At 38.5% G+C, this 23,229-nt stretch overlaps 1 protein-coding gene across 1 annotated transcript in view; it reads right to left on the bottom strand.

The window, feature by feature from the left end:
* Ate1 (arginyltransferase 1) overlaps positions 1–23,229 on the bottom strand; it is a 97,961-nt gene that overhangs the window by 31,760 nt on the left and 42,972 nt on the right. The window contains exons 9-10 of the mRNA XM_013021900.1: positions 22,953–23,134; positions 20,249–20,348 (exon numbers count right to left, since the gene is read on the bottom strand). Of these exons, the coding sequence (XP_012877354.1) occupies positions 20,249–20,348; positions 22,953–23,134 (282 nt within the window). The remainder of the gene's footprint in view (positions 1–20,248; positions 20,349–22,952; positions 23,135–23,229) is intronic.

The raw sequence follows: 23,229 nt of genomic DNA, 5'->3' as shown, positions 1-23,229 counted from the left end.
GGGTTCCTATTCATTTCACCTCATTGCTCTTCTACAGCTAATATATTATATAGTGAAACAAGTTGATGCTATTCAGCCAAAACATACTCCCTAGAAAAAAACTATTTTGTACTATATTCTAGTAGTCATTTTAAGGGTTTTATTTATAGTAGGTATTATTTCATTAAATACTGTTAGGGTTTAAACAAGTCTCCTCCAAAATTCACACTAAAGCCTAACTAAACCCACTGTAGTGGTAAAAAGGCAGGTCTCTTGAAAATCATGAGGGCTCCACTTTTGTGAACAGACTGATGATGTGTTTAAGGGTCTGAAGAAGCCAAGTGCAATGGCACACAACTATAATTCCAGCCCTTAAGAGGCCTGATGCTAGCCTGAGCTGACAGGCAGCTGAAACCAGACAGCAAAACCCTGTCTCAAAGCAAACGAAAGGTGGAGGAAATGCTGGAGGAAGCCAGCCTACATCCCTTTTGCTCCCCCATATGTAACAGGAGGCACTGGACCCCTTTGTCTTCCCCCTCCTCTGCGCTATGAATACATGATAGACAAGGTGCTGTCTCAATGCAGAGTGCCACCCTCACATAACACAGAAACCGCAGTAGCTTGAACTCCCAGACTCCAGAGAGTGAAGTCAACTTGTTGTTTCTAAATATCCAGTCTTAAGTGTTTTTGTAATAGTAATATAAATGGAATAATCTAGAAATACTTCTAATCTATTTGAAAATAAACCTTTAACTCAAATTATTGCCCATATAATATGCAGAATATGACTGCTTCAAAATAATGAATGTTCTAAATTAAATGCAATGCCTCAAAAGAATCTGAAGAAAAATACAAATGTAGCAGGATCTCCATTGTTCATTTATCTGACAACCCAAACATAACAGCTTTTTCATTGCTTAAGAAAGAAATCTTCTTATAGTAAACTTATATTTGATTAATATTACCAAAGTTATAAAAGTTATGCAGTAGAAATGCCAATCAAAGCAACTTTATTTAACATAGACACTCATTTTTCACCTAACAAGTAACCAAATGATTCATTATCCATATATCTATTTCTACCTAACCAAAGCTATTGAAGATCTACTATAAAGCATGTAATGAGCTCAAATTCTAACCCTCTGGAAGCTTAAGACTCTAATGAGACAGATAGATGGGCAAGCAAGCACTTACAATGCAATAGAATAAATGCTGATGTCAACATGTAAGCAGTTGCAAAAACAATACACAAGTAAGTGTCAGGTGAGATTTCAGAGAAAGCAATCCTGAAAAGGAGGAATAGGAATAGAGGAAGGGAGGATAAAGAAACAAGTTCTCAACTCAGCAGAGAAGTACAAACATGTTATACAAGAGCAGAAGAGAACAGCACAGCCCAAGTCCATAGTGGATTCTTCTAACAGTATCATGGATTGCTCTAACTGTAGGGCCCTAAAACAAAGTAAAGGGATTAAAACTATCTCACATAAAACCCTGCATAGTTAAAATCCACAACCAAAACTTTAATTTCCTTTCCAAAACTAAGTTGATTCTTGAGAAGACTGAAATATATTAACTGCTAAATTTCAGTATTGAGTTTATAAACAGTTCAACATTCAAGAGTCTAGCAAAAACACTAGCATGTAAAGACAAAAGCTCCATTTCTGCTGGGCACCAGTGGCTCATGCCTGTAATCCTAGCTACTCAGGAGGCTGAGATGTGAAGATCACAGTTCAAAGCCAGCCTAGGCAAGAATGTCCATGAAACTTTTATCTCCAATAAACCACCAGAAAAGCAGAAGTAGCACTGTGGCTCAAGTGATAGAGCGCTAGCTTTAAGCTGAAGAGCTGAGGGACAGCGCCCAGGCCCAGAGTTCAAGCCCATGACCAGTAAAAAAAAGAAAAGTGTCACGAAAGCCTGGTGCCGGTGGCTCATGCCTGTAATCCTCTCTACTCAGCAGACTGAGATCTGAGGATCTCAGTTCAAATCCAGCCTGGGCAGGAAAGTCCATGAAACTCTTATCTCCAATAAACAACCAGAAAAACTGAAAGTGGCACTGTAGCTCAAGTGGTAGAGCACTAGCCTTTAGCTGAAGAGCTGAGGGAGAGCACTCAGGCCCAGAGTTCAAGACCCATGACTGACCAAAAAAAAAAAAGAGTCTAACGGACATCCTTGCCCAGGGTGGCCTTGAACCTTGATCCTCAGATCTTAGCCTCCTTAGTAGCTAGGATTACAGGCGAGAGCCATTGGTGCCCAGCTAATTTCAGTAATTTTTTTTGGGGGGGGGTCCGGTCGTGGGGCCTGAACTCTGGGCCTGGGCACTGTCCCTCAGCTCTTCAGCTCAAGGCTAGCACTCTACCACTTGAGCCACAGAGCCACTTCCGGCTTTTTTCTTTTTGCTTATGTGGTGCTGAGGAATCGAACCCAGGGCCTCAGGCATGCAAGGCAAGTACTCTACCACTGAGCCACCTTCCCAGCATAATTTCAGTAATTTTTAACAGCAAATTTAAAAATACTCCAGAGTAATTTAGAGCAACAACAAAGGCAGGTACCCAAATAAGCCAAATTGTGGTATTTGACTTTGAATTCTTTACAGCAAGTAATGATTATATGTGAACATTAAAAAAAAAAACCTGTTCTTTATTTTATACATCTTTGAAATATAGACTACTCTATTATGATATGTGAGTCTAAGAGCCTTAAGATACAATACGCAGGAAATTTAAGACTCTTAGGTATTTAAGAATCTAAATCATTTCCTTTGCTTAAGCTATGTAAGTATAATGTACATGCATAGTCATGACTATAAAACTTATTTCAAATCATGAGTTAGAAAATTTAAGGACAGATAGCAAGTAGATAAGTAGGTAAATGGATTGTACTTAAAAGGGATAATGATACATTAAAACAAAGCAAAAGTGAACTAGCAATCACAACACTGCAATGATATGCACTCTTCTAAGAGTAACTCTGCCTTTCATATGCGATGCATGCCAATGAACATCAGTGAGTGCTTTCTACTTATCAATTAATTTTCTGGACACAATTGGTCTGAGGACTGACAAGTAGGAGCCATGTCTGATCATCCTTTTTTGCCTTGGCATCTAGAAGGCTATTTTGCGCAGAGCAGACCCTCTTCTTACATCAAAGTTAAAAGCCCAGAGAGAGTTGCAGAAAAGGCACTTAAGAGTGAGAACTCTCAGAAGCAGAAAGATTACTCCTAGTTTCAGTTGTTAAAGGTGAAGTGGGAAAGATATAGAGAGTGATTTCCAGAAGAACTGGTGCAGTAACTTGCAGTGAGTTCTGACCTGCAAGTGCAGGGATAAGTGAATTTCAGGTGCAGTGGACAGCACAGACCTCAGACTGGAGGTTCATGGCACACAAAACAGCAATGGGCTGCCAATGTTCTGTGCTAAGAAGTCAGGCAAGCTTTGGCTTGGTGAGTCAGGGTGGGGCTCGGCTCATGATTAGTATTTTCCAAAAGCAGCAAGGATGATTGATATTTTTCAATGCTTGGGAATCACATACTCCCCAAGCTCAGTTTCAGTATAGAGAGATGCGGAACAAGATGGGAGAAAAGATGGCGCATGATGAAACGTATTTTATCCTCCAGTTAACATTTACTTTTAATTAATATGGCAAGCATTTTAGGATACTCCAAACTGCAAAAATACATATACTTTATCATAAAGTATGAATGCCAATGCTTAAGTTTAAACTCTCCTTAATGCTGCTAAAATTCAAATGTGAGTTAACACAACCTCTGGGTTAACTATCTTGAGTTTCAATGTTTCCATCTATAAAGAGAATCCTGGAACAGATGAACTTCAAGGAAATATTTCTGCCTCTAAATTGGCACATTTTCACATATGACAATTTTGGAAACAAGAATTTATGATGGGACCCGGAGTTTTTTTCCTCTGTGGCCTGCAGGAGGCATAAATAAAAATCTCTTACTATAATTACTCTGCAGTAACTTTTTTTTTTTTTTTTGTCAGTCGTGGGGCTTGAACTCTGGGCCTGGGCGCTGTCCCTCAGCTCTTCAGCTCAAGGCAAGCACTCTACCACTTGAGCTACAGCACCACTAACTTTTTTTTTTTTAAACTATGTCTAATCCCTAGGACACCTGACATTAAAGATAATACAGATGCGGAATCAAGAGTCCAGGATTCCGCTCAGTGCTGTGGCTAGCTGCTGAGATCATCTGTGTTCCTCTCTGGTCAGCAGCACACAGAGACCATGTGTATCACCCTGGGCCTCCAGACTGAAGCAAAGTAACATTTCCTGGTTTGTTTGCTCAGGAAATATAGTAAAACCTGGACGCATGCAGATGTCACTAGCCCACGATTTTGTAGATGCAGCTCTGTTAACAGCAATTCAGTATTTTTTTTTTGGGGGGGGGGCGGGAGAGGGTAGGTGCTTTCCTATAGTAATGCCAAGTACTTCTTTTGAGCAAAGTCCTGTGGCATTCCAGGAGTGCTGTTTGACCACACTCATGCTGAGGCATTCAATACAGGCATGATTAATCAGATGAATTAACCTTTTGCTTCTTGACTGCCATTTCTGAACCCTTTCTAATGGTTCCACTATCTGACATCTAGCAATGTCATGATATTGAAGCAGACTGCCTGAAATCACTATGTTTACTTTGGCCTGCACATAGGTCTGTATAAAGAACTCTGTCAAAATATCTTGTTCAGATCATGAGAGGCAGCATTCTGAGACTATGAGAGAAAACAAAATTTAAATTATACCTAACTGCTATATATATATTTTTAAAGCTAACCAAATCCTTTTTAAATATATGGGGCAGGTCAAAAATAATAACAAAGAAGCTTCAGATGAAAGTAGTAAATAGTAGAAAACCGTAAGACAACACATTAAAAAAAAAGTTTTAGTGAAGCTGTGTGTAATCCTAGCGACTCAGGAGGCTGAAATCTGATTACTGCAGCTCAAAGCTGGGTAGAGTTACAAAGTCCATTAGACTCATCTCCAATTAATCACCAAAAAGCCAAAAGTGGAGCTCTGGCTCAAATGATAGAGCACTAGCCTTGCACAAAAAAGCTCTGGGACAGTACACAGGACCTGACATCAAGCCAGAAAACTCGCATCAGAAAAGAAAACAAACAAACAAAAACAGAAAACAAGCTCTACTGAACCCAAAATGTTCAAAGTAAAATAAATAAGGAGGCAAAGAACCATTTCCTAGCATAACTACAAAAAGGGAAGTAAAACTCTTTTTTAAAAAATGTAATTTTTGCACACAATAGCTCAAGAACAGCACCTAGGCCCTGAGTTTAAGCTCAAGCAAGAACAAAACAAAGCAAAAACATTCTAAGCCAGGTGCCAGTGTATCACGCCTGTCATCCTAGCTACTCAGGAGTTGAGATCTGAGGATTATGGTTCAAAGCTAGCCCAGGCAGGAAAGTCCTCTTGTGAGACTGTTATCTCCAATTAACCACCAGAAAACTGGAAGTGGTACTGTGGTTCAAAGTAGAAGAGCTAGCCTTGAATACAAAGAGGCTCAGGGACAGCACCTGACCCTGAGCTGAGTTCAGCCCCTCAACCATCCGAAAAACAACAACAACAAAAAACCCTCCAAAAACAAAAACATAATTTGATGTGAAACAAACTAAATATAAAATTCTAAAACAGAATGTGCCAAAGATGGAATGATTATTAAGATGAAATAAATACCAAGATTATCACTATGTGTAAACTTATAACTTAAGACTCATTCTAATAATGAAGGCTCATTTCACACAACAGAGGTGACAAAGTTAAGAATGATACATATTTATACCAATAGCAAATGATATATACTTTTATAATGATATATAATTATACCAATAGAAAGCTCCATTAAATTTACACACACACACACACACTCATGTGCATAAACCAACAGCTCAGTTAGCAAATTCTGACAACAGGCAGAAGAAAATGTAATCAATTACTTTTCCTTATATTCCAGAAAGCAGTTTTCTATTTTTTTTTTTTTTAATTCTTACTCTGAGTTAGTTGCATCCCATTTTAGTGATTAGCTGACAAAGACAAGGCACCAGACTCTGACAAGGGAAATGTGTAAGGCGGGTTAGGAGGCTTTGCGATACAGGTTTCCTTGATTTTAAGAAGTGATACAGGTCATCCCCATCAGGATGGCTAACATAAAATCAATCAAGTAAACTCAAAATAGCAAATGTCTGTCAGGATGAAAAGAAACTAGAACTACTGTGTACACCAGGCAGGAATGTGAAAAGGTATCACAACAACAGAAAACAAACATCAAAGAGAGAATTAAAGCCCAAAGAAGTGAAACCCAGGTCCTGAAGTTATTTGTACATTCATGTTTATGGCAATATTCTCCATAAGAGCCAGAGGCCAGGGCCAGCCCACAAACCTAAGAGATGAACAGATGGACAAAATGTGGTATATAGCTACACAAAGGGAAATTATTCAGCTTTAAACAGGAAGGAAATCCTGACACATGCTATAACATAGATGAACCTTGAGAGCATATTAAATGATTATACAGCTGACTGATTCCACTCATGTAAGGCACTGAAAGTAGTCAAGTGTTCAAGGGCTGTGGACAAGGAGGAACGAAAAGCTGCTGTCATGAGAAAGTCTTTTGAGATGGGAGGTGAACAACAATGTATTAACTATATGTTAAAGAGCACTTCAGAGAGTAATGTTGCATTACATGTACTTAATCATAAAATACAATTTAATAGCGAGGATAAGGAATTATTCTTTCTGATACTAATCACTGCTATTAGACTGAGATTCTCAAAGGGCAGCAACCACCTTGGAATTGTGTGAAAGAAGAGCAGACCAAAAAGGGACTAGAACCTTGAGGACATCAGCCAATTGAACTTGTTCTCTTCCACTTCAGCAGAAAGAACTTCCAGGAGACTCTCCAACACTGAAAACAGATTTCCACTCATTTCAGACATGTCCTGGGTCCCCAACCTGACACAGGGTTATACTAAAATACCACAAAGTATGGTACTAACAACACATGTCAAGAGACTTTCCTTTTTTCATGACTCTGTTTACCAGATTTCATCATTTTTTTTTACTGACTAAAGCCACAGAGAAAACATAACTGACTATAGTGTTCATGATTGCATGACACTATTCTTAGTAAAACTAAAAGAACCCAATAAAGCCTTTTAGAGAATAGGATATGAACAACTGTAACAGCTATAAACTAGAAAACCATTAGTACTTAGGAGAATTTACCCTAACACATGCTGTTTATGCAACTATGAATATGACCACATGGTGATTCCATCTTGCAGTGTTCATCATTAGCAAGGCAAGCAAAACCAAAATCTGTCGACATGTGAAGATGCCTTGTAGACTCAAGTAAATGATTAAATAAAATGTTTTACACAAAGATGAATTCTTTTAAGCCAAAAAGTACATCTCTTGTCTGCCTACATATGCAAATTAAATGATTCTGCCAGAACTCTGATTTTTCTTTTGAGCCTCAGAAATTGCTCAGATCAGCTCAATATAGGATTTGAGCCTGTACAGCTCAACATGTGGAAAAGGTATAATCTGCATCCCTATAATATGTGTTTGAGTCATCCACTGCTGAGTAACAAACCACTACAAAACACAGTGACTTAAAATAGTAATTCATTACTCCTCATGATCCCATGAATTGGCTAGAATACAACTGGTAGTGTTCCTCTGGTTTAATCATGCATTTTCATTCAGCTAGAAGCTTCTCTGGAACTAAAACATGCAAGATGGCATCAGGCCTCACATGTGACCTCTTTCTCCAACAGAGTAGTAGTTGGACCTTCTCTGCAGTGTCTGGCTCCAAAGGCAGAAGTGGTAAATGACATTAGTCTATAAGTCCCAAATCCAGGCAGTTACTTTGCCAGTATCCATGAGAAAGTCACCAGGCTAGCACCTTTCAAGAGGATGGGTGGAGAACACACAGAGGTAAGGAGCGGTGGTGGCTGCCTCTGGAAACCCTCTTTACACATCAATACAGACTCATTACTTCAGCATGCCTTCATGATAACTTGCTACCCAATAAAAGCAGTATAATTTTTTTAAAAAAAAGCTCTTTGTAAACTTTTGACCAGTTGTTAAATACTGGAACTGATGTTATACCATCTAACAAACATTCTATTTCATATGTCCTAATCTACACAAGAAAAATCTAAATGAAACACTAATGTAGGTTCAAGCAAGCTCAGTGGCATTTGGTACTTCCTTATGAACTGTACTGTAAATACCTGCATCCCTTTGTAAACTTTAAGGAAAGAGTTTGCACTGAGACACATCTGTTCAGCACATACCAAATAACTAAGAGTCTGCTGCTTTGTAGTTATTAAGACTGTTACTCCTGGGTAAAAAAAAATAATATATAAACTCCTTTTTACTTTGATATCAAGAAGAAAACACTTCTGTAGATTTTCCATGCAATTACTAATGCTTCAGTAATAGTGGAAGAAAAAATAACTTTCATGATTGTAGTTACTTGTTAAATTTTCCCCCATTCAATCTTGTGTAATATTTTACAATAGGGTGCAATTCATTACCTGTGAGTCCTTTTTTTTGATGGTCATTAGTTCTAGATGTTCAACCAGCAATTACAAATATTTGTGCTTGACGCAAAACCTATGTTACACTTTGTAAAGAACAATTTCTGATTGAGAAATCTATTTTTTTTTAGTTGGGTGCTGATGGTTCACACTTACAAGCCTAGCTATACAGGAAGCTGAAATTTAAGAATGATGGTCTTATTTCCAGTTTACGTGCAAAAATCCAGAAGCAGAAAAACAGCAAGATGTTGGAGCAGCAACAGGAACCATCGCAGGTCTCTGATAAAAACAATTCAGGGTCCTAACAGGCACTTCACTTCAAGAGAATGACAACAAGGAAAATAGAAGCAGACAGGCACTCACAAGAACAAAAAACTTAACCCTTGTGTACACAAGGACAGAAAACTGTGAAGCACATCTTCTATCTCCCATCCTCAGCAAGGCTAAGCCTCAATCTGGGGCACAGTGTCACCCTGACTGACGGTCCAGAACTGTGGAACAGACATGAGAGACCCACATAAGACACGCACAAGTTTCACCACAACACTGCTGGTTGGCTCAGAACCAGCCCTGGGAACGCCTCCCATGGGAGGTAGTGACCCAGAGTGCTTGGCCCAGACCCCCTTCCCTCCAGCCCAGGAAGGGATGCTACAGGGGAAGACAGGAAAGAGGCTGAGCCCTTTCTCCCACCACAGGTACCCGAGAAAGTTCAAGGGGACACAACCCTACCCCCAAGCTAAAGAACTACAAGGTCCAACAGTCTTAAAAACAACAACAAAACTAGCGTGTACACAGGGGAACCATTAAACTTGTCTTGCCCCTCCATACGGGACCCTGTCACTAGAGTGAATTCACATAGCTAGAATGCTGCACCCCACCTGGCAGGACCCCACTATTGGCCTATATCCAAGTCGGGAACCTAGACTACCATGCCCAGTACTGTGGGAACGAGATGCTGGTCCAGACCCAAGATTGGGGTACAAGATTGCCACATCCCATCCACATTGTGGGAACCTGTTGCTAGGCCCAAACCCAAGTCAGGACACTAGACCACATGGTCCTACATTGTGTGGCTCTGCTGCCAACCCTGAATCTGTGTCGGGATACTAGAACACCGCATCCAACCTTGCTAGAACCAGTCACTGGGCCAGAATTCAGGTCCAGATGCTAGACCACAATGCCATTCATTGCAGGAACCAACCTCCGGGCCCCAAGGGGCCTGGGACACTAGATTGCCACACCCCACTATGTAAGACCCCTCCACCAGGCCCAAATCTGGGTCCTGAGACTAGACCACTGCACCCAACCACATGGGAATCCTCCTCAGGGCTCTAACATCAGGCCTAGACCCATTAAACTACTTGCACCACTCAGCTGAAAGCTGACAAGTGCAAAGTCTGACAGGGATCCATCCAGTGAACCATATCCCACCAGCACTGAACCTAGTACAAATATTGAACGCCCCCTACAGTCCCTGAATCCAAATGCATAAACCATAGGGAAAAAACACAAAATTCATGGGCAATCAAGACAACATGCCACTCTCAAAGACCAACAACAACTCAGGCAAGGAATCTAATGAGTAAAGAAGAAATGGGGAACAAAAGAACTAAAGCAATGATGAGAGAACTGGCCTATAAAACAAAACAATCAATTAAAAAGCAAACAGAAGACTATAAGGAAGGAATGACCAAGAAAATACAGCCTGTCCAAGAAGGCATGGAGAAAAAAACATCACATACCTCAATGAAAAGACTAGATTAGGGCTGGGAAGGTGGCTCAGTGGTAGAGCGCTTGCCTTGCATGCCTGAGGCCCTGGGTTCGATTCCTCAGCACCACATAAGTAAAAAGAAAAAAGCCGGAAGTGGCACTGTGGCTCAAGTGGTAGAATGCTAGCCTTGAGCTGAAGAGCTGAGGGACAGTGCCCAGGCCCAGAGTTCAGGCCCACCGGACCAAAAAAAAAAAAAGACTAGATTAGCACCCCAAAAATTGACATAAAGAGCTAGAAACATGAAAGGCTCTATCTCCTTTTTGCAAAGCACAGCTGACTGCACAGGCAACAGAATAAGTAGAAAATAAGGTATCAGGAATTAAGGATAAAGCAGAGGAATTAGAACAAAAAAATCAAAAGGCATGGAAAAGAAACACTCCGAACCTATCTAGGACACATTCAAGAATTTGCACATTCAGCTAAAAGATCAAATCTATATATAATTGGGATTAAATGAGGGAGAAGAATTCAAAACTAATGCCATTGAAAACCTACTTAAAAAATAATAACAGAAGCCGGATGCTGACATCTCACGCTTGTAATCATACTACTCAGGAGGTTGAGATCTGAGGATCGCGGTTCAAAGCCAGCCTGGGCAAGAAAGTCTGTGAAACTCTTACATCCAACAAACTACTAGAAAACTGCAAGTGGCTCAAATGGTAGAGTGCTACCCTTGAGCTGAAGAGTTGAAAGACAGAGCCCAGGACCAGAGTGCAAGCCCCACAATCGAAAGAAAAAATAATAATAACAGAGCAAAATAGTAACAGAAAACATCCCCAACCCCAAGAAATAGAATCTCACTTGAAAGAACCATACAGAACTCCTAGAAGACAGAAACTGAGAAGAAATACTTCTAGACACATCCTAGTGAAAACTTGGGGCTTATGATACAAAGAAATAGCCAGGTGCCAATGGCTCATGCCTGTCATTCTAGCTGCTCAGGAGGCTGAGATCTGAGGATCATGTTTCAAAGCCAGCCCGTTCAGGAATGTCTGTGAGACTCACCTCCAAATAACCACAAGAAAACTGGAAGCGGCACCGTGACTCAAGGCTCAACGTTGACCCTTGAGCAAAAGCAGCTCAGGGACAGTGCCCACGCCCTGAGTTCAAGCCCTAGGACTGACAAAAATAAAAACAAAATACAAGGAATTAATTTTAAATGCAGCAAAATCAAAGCAGGAACTTTTTACTACAAGGGGAAGAAGTGTGGGGTTACTGAAGATTTCTCCACACAAACTCTAAATGCAAGGAGAGCCTAGAGTAGTATAATTCAAGTTCTAAACAACAACTGCCAACCCAAACTAGTGTACCCAGCAAAGCTAAAATCCACAATTGACAGCTAACTACAACCTTTCATGATACACTAAAACTAAAGGAATTCATAAACCATCACTACAAAGGATACTAAAGACAAGCATACAATTTGAAAGAAAATAAAGTTAAGGAAACACAGCATTAAATAAAAATCACTAGACTAGTTAACACAAGAAGAAGCAAATTGAAAGACAACAAAATGAAACATGACATATTTCTCCATACTAACGTTAAACATCAACAGACTCAACTCTCCAACCAAAAGATGTAAAACAGAAGATTGGATCAAAAAACAATATCCAACCAAAACCCATCTCCCAAGGCAAAGATAACACAAATTCTCAGTAAAGGGATAGAAAAGGATCTTTCATGCAAATGCATCATGCAAGTAGCCATATTGTTATCTGATAAAATAGACTTCTCATTAAAAACAGTACAAAGAGACAAGGAAAGTCATTACATAAGAATAAAAGGAATGATCCACAAAGAGGAAATCATAGTAGTTAATATTTATGTACCAAACAATGGAGCACCTAATACATGAAACACTCTTACAGAACATGACAGACCCCAACACAATAATACTGCCAGACTTTAACATTCCACTCTCACCAAAGGGCAAGTCAAACAAACAAAAAATCAACAAAGCAGCTTCTGAATTAAATGACAACATAACCCAAATGTACTTAACAGACATCTAGAGTATTTCACCCAACACCATCCAATTCTTCTCAGCAGCCCATGGAACATTCTCCAAAACTGATCATATCCTAGGATACACAAGCAGCTTAAGCAAATATAAAAGGATTGAGATAACTTCTTGCATCCTATCTGATCACAATGGAATTAAACTAGTTCTCACCAACCAAACATACTGCAGAAAACACTCAAACACATGGAGACTGAACAACACACTGCTCAACAACAGGCAGGCTACTGAAGAAATAAAGGAGGAAATCAGAAAGTTCTTACAATTCAATGAAAATGAAAACACATCATACCAGAACCTCTGGGATATGCAAAAGCAACATTTAGCAGAAAAGTTCCCATCTTTAAATGCACACATAAAGGAAAAAAAAAACCAGCTCAAGTAAATAACTTCATGAGGACACTAAACCTGCTAGAAAAACAGGAACAAACCAAACTCAAAACTACTAGACAGAGAAAGATAGTAAAGATTACGGCAGAAATCAATGAAACAGATACTAAAAAACTATACACAAAATCAATGAAACAAAAAGCTGGCTCTTTCAAAGAAACCAATAAAATTGACAGAACATTAGTTAAACTGATGAAGAGACTCAAATCAGTAAAATTAGAAATGCCAAAGGAAACATTACAACAAATACCCAAGATTATGAAGGATGACTTTCAAAATCTATACTCAAACAAACTGGAAAATCTAGTAGAAATGGATAAGTTCCTCGAGGGGTACAATATGCTAACAGGAACCAAGAATATATAAACCATAACATGTAGAACAGGAACCAAGAATATATAAACCATAACATGTAATGAGATTCAGGAAGTAGCAGCAGTCTTCCAACAAGGAAAAGTCCAGATGCCAATAGATTCACAGTTGAATTCTGTAAGATTTTAAAGTTGAACACCAGTACTCCTCAAATTTTCTGTGAAACAGAAACAGAAGGGTCAATTCCAAACTCATTCTATGAATTTATTATCACACACATCCCCAAACCAGGTAGGGATTCAATGAAAAATAAAATTATAGACCAATGTCTCTGATGAACACAGACACAAAACTCTTTAATACTTAACACCAACAGAATTCAGCAGCTAATTAAAAAAAAAAATCAAACATTATGATCAAGTAGGTTTTAACCAGAGATGCAAGGCTGGTTTAACATACATAAATCAACAAATGTATACATCACATCAACAGAACCAAAAAAGAATCACATGATCACCTCCATCAATGCAGGGAAAGCCTTTGACAAGATACAACATCCATTCTTGTTAAAAGCTCTGGAGAAAGAACAGAAAGGAATAAAAATAGGAATAGAAAAGAACATACCTCAAAATAATAGACTATAATACAACAGACCAAAATGCAGCATTATAGTCAATAGTGAAAATGTATTACCTCTCTAAAGTAAGGAACAAGGTGGGAATGTCCACTCTCTCCACTCCTCTTCAATATAATTCTAGAATTCCTAGCTAGATCAGTAAGGCAAGAAAAAGACATAAGAGGGATCCACATAGGGAAAGAAGTCAAACTATCCCTACTGGCAGATGACACAATTTTATATCTAAAGACTCTATCCCTAAGCTCTTGGAGCTGATCAATAACTTTGTTAAAGTAGCAGGATATAAAATTAACCCACAAAAATCAGTAGCCTTTCTATATATCAACAATATACAAGCAGAGAGGAAAATCAGGAAAACAATCCCACTTGCAATACCCTCAAAAAAATAAAATATCTGGGAATAACCTAACCAAGGAAGCAAAAAAACCTTATAGTGAAAGTTATAAAAAGCTGAAGAAAGAAATCAAAGATGCCATCAGGAAACGGAAAGACCTTCCATGTTCTTGAATAGGTAGAACTAATATTGTGAAAACAGCCATACTGACAAAAATGATGTGCAAATTTAACACAATCCCTATCAAAATCCCAATGAAGTTCTTTACCAAGATAGAGAAAAAAATCCAAAAATTCACATGAAACAACAAAAGACCTTGAATAGCCAAAGCAACTCTAGGAAAAAAAACCCAATGTGAGTGGTATCATAATTCTAGATCTCAATCTCTATTACAGAGCTATAACAAAAACAGCTTAGTATTGGCACAAAAATAGACCTGAAGATCAATGGAACAGAAGACCCAGAAGTAAAACCATATACTAACAGTTATCTGATATTTGATAAGGGAATCAAAGATATACAGTGGAAAAAAGACAGATTCTTCAATAATTTATGTTGGGAAAACTGGGAATCCATATGCAGAAAACTAAAAGTAGATCCCTGCTTGTCTCCGTGCCCTAATATCAAACTGGATTAAAGACCTCAACATCAGGCCTGAAATTATTGCAAGAGGGAATAGAAGAAACACAGAACTTACAGGCACAGGCAGAAACTTTTTGAAAGAAGTCCCAACGACACAGCAAATAGGAGAGACACTTGACAAATGAGATAACATCAAAATAAAAAGTTTCAGCCCAGCAAAGGACATAGTTATGAAACTAGAAAGACAGCCAACAGCCTGGGAGATCTTTACCAACAATATATCCAAAATATACAAGGAGCTCAAGAAAATAACCCTTTCCAAAACTAATAAACCAATCACTACAAGGGCAAAGGAACTAAGGAGTGACTTCTCAGAAAAGGAGGAAAGAATGGCAAAGCAACCTATGAGGATATGTTCAACATCCCTGACCATAAAGGAAATGCAAAACAACTTTGAGATACCATCTCACCCAAGTTAGACTGGCCAACATTGTGAATTCAAACAACAAATATTGGCGGAGATGTGGGGGGGAAAGGAACCCTACTACATTGTTGGTGGGAATATAAACTAATACAACCACTTTGGATAGCAGTCTGGAAGTTCCTCAAAATACTAAACATGGATCTTCCCTATTACCTAGCCAGCCACACCATTCCTGGGCATTTACCTAGAACATCAAGCCATATATACCATAAAGACACGTGTAGATCCATATTCATCGCTGCTCTATTCACAATAGCCAAGTTATGGAAACTTGGCTACAATAGATGAGTGAATCCAAAAAGTGTGGTACTTATACACAATAGAATTCTACACCACCAGTGGAAAAAAATATTATATTCTGCAGGGAAATGAATGGACCTAGAACAAATTATATTACATGAGGTAAACCAAGCTCAGAGAGACCAATGTCACATGTTTTCTTTCCTATGTGAAAGCTAGATCTCAATACCCCAGGGCATGATAAAATATATAGGATTCTAGATACCCACACACAGTGAGACCAAAGGAGGATACTCTTAGGGGAGGAACACAGAGCTGCAATACCTATGTGTCTCTGATCATATAAAGTAGTATTTATTGAAATGAACTCCAAGAAACAGAAACAAGAGGAGCTTTTCTCTGTTGTTGTTTTTATTCGTTTATCTATCTTTAGGAGAGTAATTGTAGGAGGGACACAGAATGGTGAGACAAAGGGTGAACTAATGCAACAGTGGTACTCCCTAGTTACTATGCTGAAAATTAACTATACAACTTGTGCATGGAACTATACAATTTGTGCATGGAAAGGAAAAACTGGGAGAAAAAAGGGGAAGGGATGACACTGTCCCAAAAGAAATGTACTCATTACCTAAATTATGTAAATGGAACTCTTCTGTATATCACCTTTATAATAACGATTTAAAAAATTATTTTTTAGACCTAGAAGAGCCAAAACAATTCTAGGCAAAAAAAAAAAAAAAACCCAACATGGGAGGGATCTTGATGCCAGACTTCAAACTCTCCTATAGAGCCATAATAACAAAGACAGCATAGTACAGGCAAAAAAACAGATCCGAAGACCAATGGAATAGAATAGAAGACCCAGAAGTAAAACCACACACCTACAGTCAGCTGATATTTGACAAAGGAGCCAAAGACATACAGTGGAAGAAACACAGCCTCTTCAACCACTGGTGCTGAGAAAACTGGGTGGCCACGTGCAGAAAACTAAAAGTGGACCCCAGCCTATCACTATGCACCAACATCAACTCAAAATGGATTAAAGACCTTAACATCAAACTCTGAATCTCTGAAACTACTGCAGGACAGAGTAAGAGAGACACTTGAACTTATAGGCACAGGCAGGAACTTCCTGAACAGAGTCCCAGGGTCATAACAAATTGGAGAGAGACTTGACAAATGGGACTACCTTAAAATAAAAAGTTTCTGCACAGCTAAAGCTATAGCAACCAAACTAGAAAGACAACCAACTAATTGGGAAAAAATATTTACCAGCAGTATATCAGACAAGGGGTTAATACCCAGTATATACAGGGAACTCAAGGAACTAATCCCTCCCAAACCTAACAAACCAATTACTAAATGGGCAAGGGAACTAAAGAGAGACTTCTCAGAAGAAGAGATAAAAATGGCAAAGAAACACGTGAGGAAATGTTCACCATCCCTGGTTCTGAAGGAAATGCAAATTAAGACAACCCTGAGATACCACCTTACCCGAGTCAGAATGGCCCACATCCTACAGTCAGCCAATGACAAATGCTGGAGGGGATGCAGAGAAAGAGGAACCCTACCTATTATACTGCTGGTGGGAATGTACACTTATACAACCACTTTGGAAAGCAGTCTGGAGGGTCCTCAGAAAGCTAAATATTGACCTCCCTTATGATCCAGTCATACCATTTCTAGGCATCTATCCTGAACAACAGGAACCAGTATACAAGGACAGCACTGTTCACAATAGCCAGGATATGGAAATAACCCAGATGTCCCACCACAGATGAATGGATCCAAAAAATTGTGGTATCTATACACAATGGAATATTATGCAGACATTAGAAAGGACAAATAATGGCATTTGCAGGGAAATGAATGGAGCTAGAAGAAATCATGTTGAGCAAGGTAAGCTAACTGCAAAGAGACAAACGGCACATGGTCTCCCTGATTAGTGGATGTTAAATCCAAAATGTTAGGTGATATGACAAAATTAACAGGACTTAAGAAACTCATCTGGTCAAATCACTACTAAATAACCCCATGCTGATGATCACATGTATTGTATATGAGCACACCGGAGGGAAACCAGGAGGACGACACAGAACTAGAGGGAATCAGGGGAAAACATACAACAGCAAGACCCATCAGCTGCACTGGACATTGACCAAAATGAACTAAGCAATTCAATGGCAGCGATGGGAGGGAGAGAACAAGTGGGAAAGAGGGAACAGCTGATGCTATGTAAAACAAAAGAAATGTACATACCACCCAATGTGGTAGAAATAACTGTATTGCAAAGCTCACAGAACTCATAAATGTTATAGACTATGATAGACAATTTGCTCCATGAAAGTTAGAATATGTTTGTGACTTTAACTAAGCATCACTCACTATTCCACAATACTGTGAAATTTGGGAAATTTATGTAACCACTTAATCACAATAAAAAATTTGGAAAAAAAAAAGTGAAAGCAGAGAGAGGTTAAAGAAAGAAACAAAAAAATATTTTTTAAAAAAGCCAGAAGCAGAGGTTCAAGTGGCAGAGAGCTAGCTATAAGTGAAAAAGCCAAGTGAGAGCACAAAGCTTTTAAAAAAAAAAAAAAAGACCTATTTTATTTTGCTTTGAAGTTTTTGGAAAAGGTTTATTTTAGTGTAACAGGGTGAAAGCAGGAGGAGCACAAAGGGAGAAAAGCATTTCTGCTTTCCAGCAGGAAATAGCTTTGAAAAGATCTATTTTTAATAAGCAGACATGCTGTTTCTTCATATTTATTCAAAACATAATACTTTTAGCTAAAATATAGCATCAGTACTTCTCTAGTTACCTAGGATTAGTTTAGATTCAATTATAATGCAATGGAAATATTTTTTAAACTGACAATACATAAATTAAAATCAACATGTTTTTGAGGGCCCAAAAGTAGTTTCAAAAAATGGTGCTAGGAAAACACAGGCTTTAAACTTTCAATTTAATATTCAAAAATTCTATCACCTCACAGTATTTACAAAATCACAAAGGATCAAACAAAATTTCAGAACCATCTCCTCCAAGAAGAAAAAAGATGAATATAATATACTAGAAGAAATTCAAGTTTTGTTTAGTTAAATTGAGTCCCAAATCAACTTTCCACTTTATGTTGTAACCAACTTAATTTCACTGTGTGCTGAAACCAACATACTGAGTTGGGGATTTGGAAATGAGGAATTAGAATCCCTGAAATGCTTTTATTACTGTAGATCAGATTAGAACCATTAAGCTTAGGGGTACTTAGAAAGAATTTGGCATTTGTGCTGTTTACTGCTGAGCAATATATTTCTAGTATTGCTCAACATATATTCCATGAGGGCTGGGAAGGTGGCTCAGTGGTAGAGTGCTTGCCTTGCATGTATTAGGCCCTGGGTTCAATTCCTCAGCACCACATAAGCAGAAAAAGCCGGGAGTGGCACTGTGGTTCAAGTGGTAGAGCACTAGCCTTGAACTGAAGAGCTGAGGGACAGTGCCCAGGCCCAGAGTTCAGGCCCATGACTGAAAAAAAAACAAACATATATTCCATGAATAAAAAGAGAGCAAGAAAGCAACCAAGCATGAGCCTGTCTCTTATGCAACAGAATTTAATTAATATATATCCTTAAGCTGTAATTATGATGAGCTTGTATTGGATTAAGCCAGACTACACAGCATGGAAGGCATTTTTAGAAATCTGAATTTCCATGTGGAGCTCTACCTAGAAAGACTACAGAGCATAAAATACTGAAGTCTAACTATAGGCCATAGAGATATGAATTCAAAGTCTTCATGAAGAGCAAAGGGTCAATGGAACTAAAATCACTTCTACTAAGGTCCAGAAATGAGAAATGGGTTAAAATAGAGTAATTTAGAATTAAGGAAAAACTTGCCAGGAGAAATGCTGTGACACTGCACATTAAACACTGAATAGCAGGACACCTAACATGACAGATTGGAAACTAAATCCTTGCAAGTCCCAAAGTCAGCTATAAATACACTTCTGTTTAGAATGAGTCTTATACTATACTAAATAGAAGAAGGTTAATATACAAAGTAATCTTGTAAGTGGATTAAAATATCTAGAACATGTGATTTTCTACCCTGAACTAAATTAATTTAGATCTAACACTGTAAAATAAAAATGAGCTCAAGAACACAGTAGTAAAAGGTTAAGTATTTGGAAGTAGAAAATATCTGTCTATGTATATACAGAGGTGTGTGTCTGTATGCGTGTGTGTGTGCGTGCGTGTGTGTGTGTGCGCGCATGCGCGCGCACTTAAATTTTTTCCACATTCTTTGGTCTGAAATCAATGACTCTCAACTGTCCAGCTTTCAAGGTCATTCCAGTCCCCTGGTTATCATTTGTACAATGAAATGATAGGCATCTATATCAAAGGTACTGTTACCTCAACTCCTTATAGGTTCCTTCTCAAAATGTGTGGCCTATCATGCCTTCTCTTTCTCAAGCCCCTCTTTTCCTTCCTTGTTCAATTTGTGGAGGAAAACCCCACGTGTGGCCAGGCCAGTTACTGACCGCTCTAAGAGATGGTTTTACACAAAGTGCTCCAGCTTTACCTAGAAGACCCTTAAATGTATCTCCGCATGTTATGAACTTACAGGGCTTCACACATGAGGCAGGAGAGAAATCTGTCCCTCTGGGGTTTGGTTTTCTACTACAATTTACTAAACATCAAAAGGTTTTACTACAGTCATAAAACCCATTGTTAAAAAACTCTGAAATATTCTTAAATATCTCAGTATCACAATGCCAGATTATGACTCTCATTACATGAAGTGAATTTCTTGAGATAGCAAAGGGGTCTCCTTATTAACCCACTCATCCTTGTTCAATACTCCAGTCTTCTGCCCTGAGACACAGTCCATTAAAGATCTCTCTTTTGTAATGAAAACACAAGCATGAAAACTGACTTTACCTTGTATTTCATCTTGGCACAGGAATGAATGTAGAAACCCATGTAGTAATAGCAGAGCTGAGATGTTTGTTCATGAAGTTGCCTAGCAAAAGCAATTTCTCTGCCAAAAGAAGATGAAAGTAAAGTTAATTCTGGCTCCAATTTTAAAAACAAAACAAAAAACTCTATGTAATCTGATGGCAAATATTTGGTAAAATATGACTATTAAGTATAAAAAGAAACAACTCCTGAAAGAAAAATAATTTTCAAAACACTAAGATGATTATTACTTGAGCAAAAGGCATCAAAGTTCAGTAGGGTGCCGGTGGCTCAAACCTATAATCCTAGCTAGGAGGCTGAGATCTGAGGATTGTGGTTCAAAGCCAGCCAGGGCAGAAAAGTTCATGAGACTCTCATCCCCAATTTACCACCAAAAAAGCCAGAAGTGAAGCTGTTGCTCAAATGGTAGAGCACTAGCCTTAGAAGGTGCCCAGGCCTTGAGTTCAAATGCCAGGATTGGCACTAAAAAGAGAAAAAAATAAGGTAACAAAGTTTAGAGGTATGTACATTAGGCAAGTAATGATCTAAAATTCAAATAAAATTAGAGAAAGCTACAAGCATCAAATTAAAGAAAGCTACAGTGTCTGGTTATTATTCATTATGTCCTCCAATTTTCAAAACATCTGGGCTGCTAACAGAATAAAACAGTACATTAAAACTCAAAAGCCAATAAACACTAGGAAGAATAACTATTATTATCATTAACATGAAAATATTTTCAGGCATGTATGATACATAACTTATTCTTGTAGCTGGGTGCAAATTTAATGTCTATTATCCTACAGAAAGAAAGGTGAAAAGTACCAAGATATATAACCTGGCTTTCTTTATCTCATTTCTCAGAGTCAGTTCTAAGTAGAACCTGAGTGCATTTCTAAAGCATGAGGAAAACTTTTATTTTTGCTTGACTCTTGAAGGTTTTATGGTTTTTTTTTTCTTTTTTCTTCTTTTAGCTGTATGGATGTTTGAAATTCAGGGAAATTTTTTTTTCTTTTTTCTTTTTTTGGTTGGTTGTGGGGCTTGAACTCTGGGCTTGGGCGCTGTCCCTGCACTCTTCAGCTCAAGGCTAGCGCTCTACCACTTGCGCTACAGCGCCACTTCTGGTTTTCTGGTGGTTTACTGGAGATAAAGAGTTTCGCAGACTTTCCTGCCTGGGTTGGCTTTGAACTGTGATCCTCAGATCTCAGCCTCCTGAGTAGCTAGGATTACAGGCATGAGCCACCAGCACCCGGCTCAGGGAAATTTTTAATGGAATAAATATTCTGCTTATTTTGCAAGTTCAAATTTGCACTGTTGATAAGTTGCTAACCCCAAAATTCATCTTTAAGTTATATGTATTTTTAAATAGAAGCAGAGCAAACAATAGTCTGTATTCCTAGCTACTCAGGAGGCTGATATCTGAGGATCACATTTCCAAGCCAGCTAGGGAAGACAAATCCAAGAGCCTATTAATTCCAATTAACTAGTAAAAAGCCAGAAGCAAGGCTCAAGTGGTAGAGCACCAGCCTTGAGTGAAAAAAGCTAAGCAAGAACTCAAGGCCTTGAAGTCAAACCCCAGTATCAACACAGGCACACACACATACACATGCACATGCTCTCTCACACACACACACAAACCCCTAACATACTATATAAAAACCTGAAAATATAAAACTCTATTGATTGTAGGATTGCTTGAGAAACTAGGGGGGGCGGGGAGTATGAAACAGAGTTCACTGAAACACATTAAATTCAACAGTCAAATTAGCATTTTTTAATCTGCTTTCCTTATTTTCCTTCAAAATGTTAGTCTCCTGTTTCCTCGTCTATCAACTCAACAACTCATCTTTCAAGAACACTGACAGGTGGCATGCAAGTGCACGTGTGGGTGCACACATGTGCACACACACACAAGCAGGAATAAAGGTATTTTCATGAAAACCCCAATCTTCATACAATTAAAAAATTGCACTGTGTTATGTACATATGTATGTATAGCCAAGACCAGAAGGAAAACCATCTTCTAATGAGGGTCATAGAATCCAGATATAAGCCAGGCATTTTCATCCTGCTTTGTAGCCTGAGATAGTTACATGTCCATAATGATGTTCAATCAACAACATAACCATAAAGGAATTCTGTCCAGTATCATCATGTCACTCCAGTTTGTATACACACACTCTGCAATGACTGTACAACCACAAAACTGCCTAATGAAACATTTCTCAAAATGCTTTCCCTTCCTTGGGCAATGTGGGACTGGAAACCAGCATTTCTTTCAGAAGACATAGGTTTTTATTCATTTATACCACATTAACTTCTAATTGACAGTGGAAGAATATGTATGATACTGATGACAACATTTAAGGGACAACATTTAAGGAACTTCAGTGGTATTGATACGAGAGTTTAAACAAATGGATGAAAATACCAGAAGCATCAAAACAATGGTTTCCTATACACTGGCATGTGTGGAAACATTAAAGTCTTACAAAATTACCATCAGATATGGCATTAGTTTTTTTTACAAGTGTTGTTTATAAATACCAATGTATAATAAAGATTATAGCAACAAACTATTATATATACTGTCAAGTAGGATTTCTACCCTACTCTGAAATATGACCAAATGAGTAATTATTTGAAGTTCTCTGTAACCCATTACAACTGCAAAAAGCAATCTTACCGTAAGGCAGAGTAGACCCCCAGCGATAGAAATGAATAACCAGGATCATAGTACAAGTAGACAGATGACACGCAGTGTGGAAGGATGTCAATCACCCCTACGGCAATGATCTTTCCATCAAGCCAGTACTGCTGGTGGAAGGAGCCATATCCACACTCTGGTCCATTAGGGGGATTTTCTGCCTGTGAAACGCAGACACAAGAACATAACCAGTCAGCAGTGTTTCCTCCACTTTAAAAGCTCATAATTAGCTTAGTACACTTCTGTTTTACTTAAG

Source organism: Dipodomys ordii, unplaced genomic scaffold (assembly GCF_000151885.1).
Source record: "Dipodomys ordii isolate 6190 unplaced genomic scaffold, Dord_2.0 Scaffold58, whole genome shotgun sequence".
In the NCBI taxonomy this organism is placed as follows: domain Eukaryota; kingdom Metazoa; phylum Chordata; class Mammalia; order Rodentia; family Heteromyidae; genus Dipodomys; species Dipodomys ordii.
This window is presented reverse-complemented; position numbering and strand designations above follow the sequence as displayed.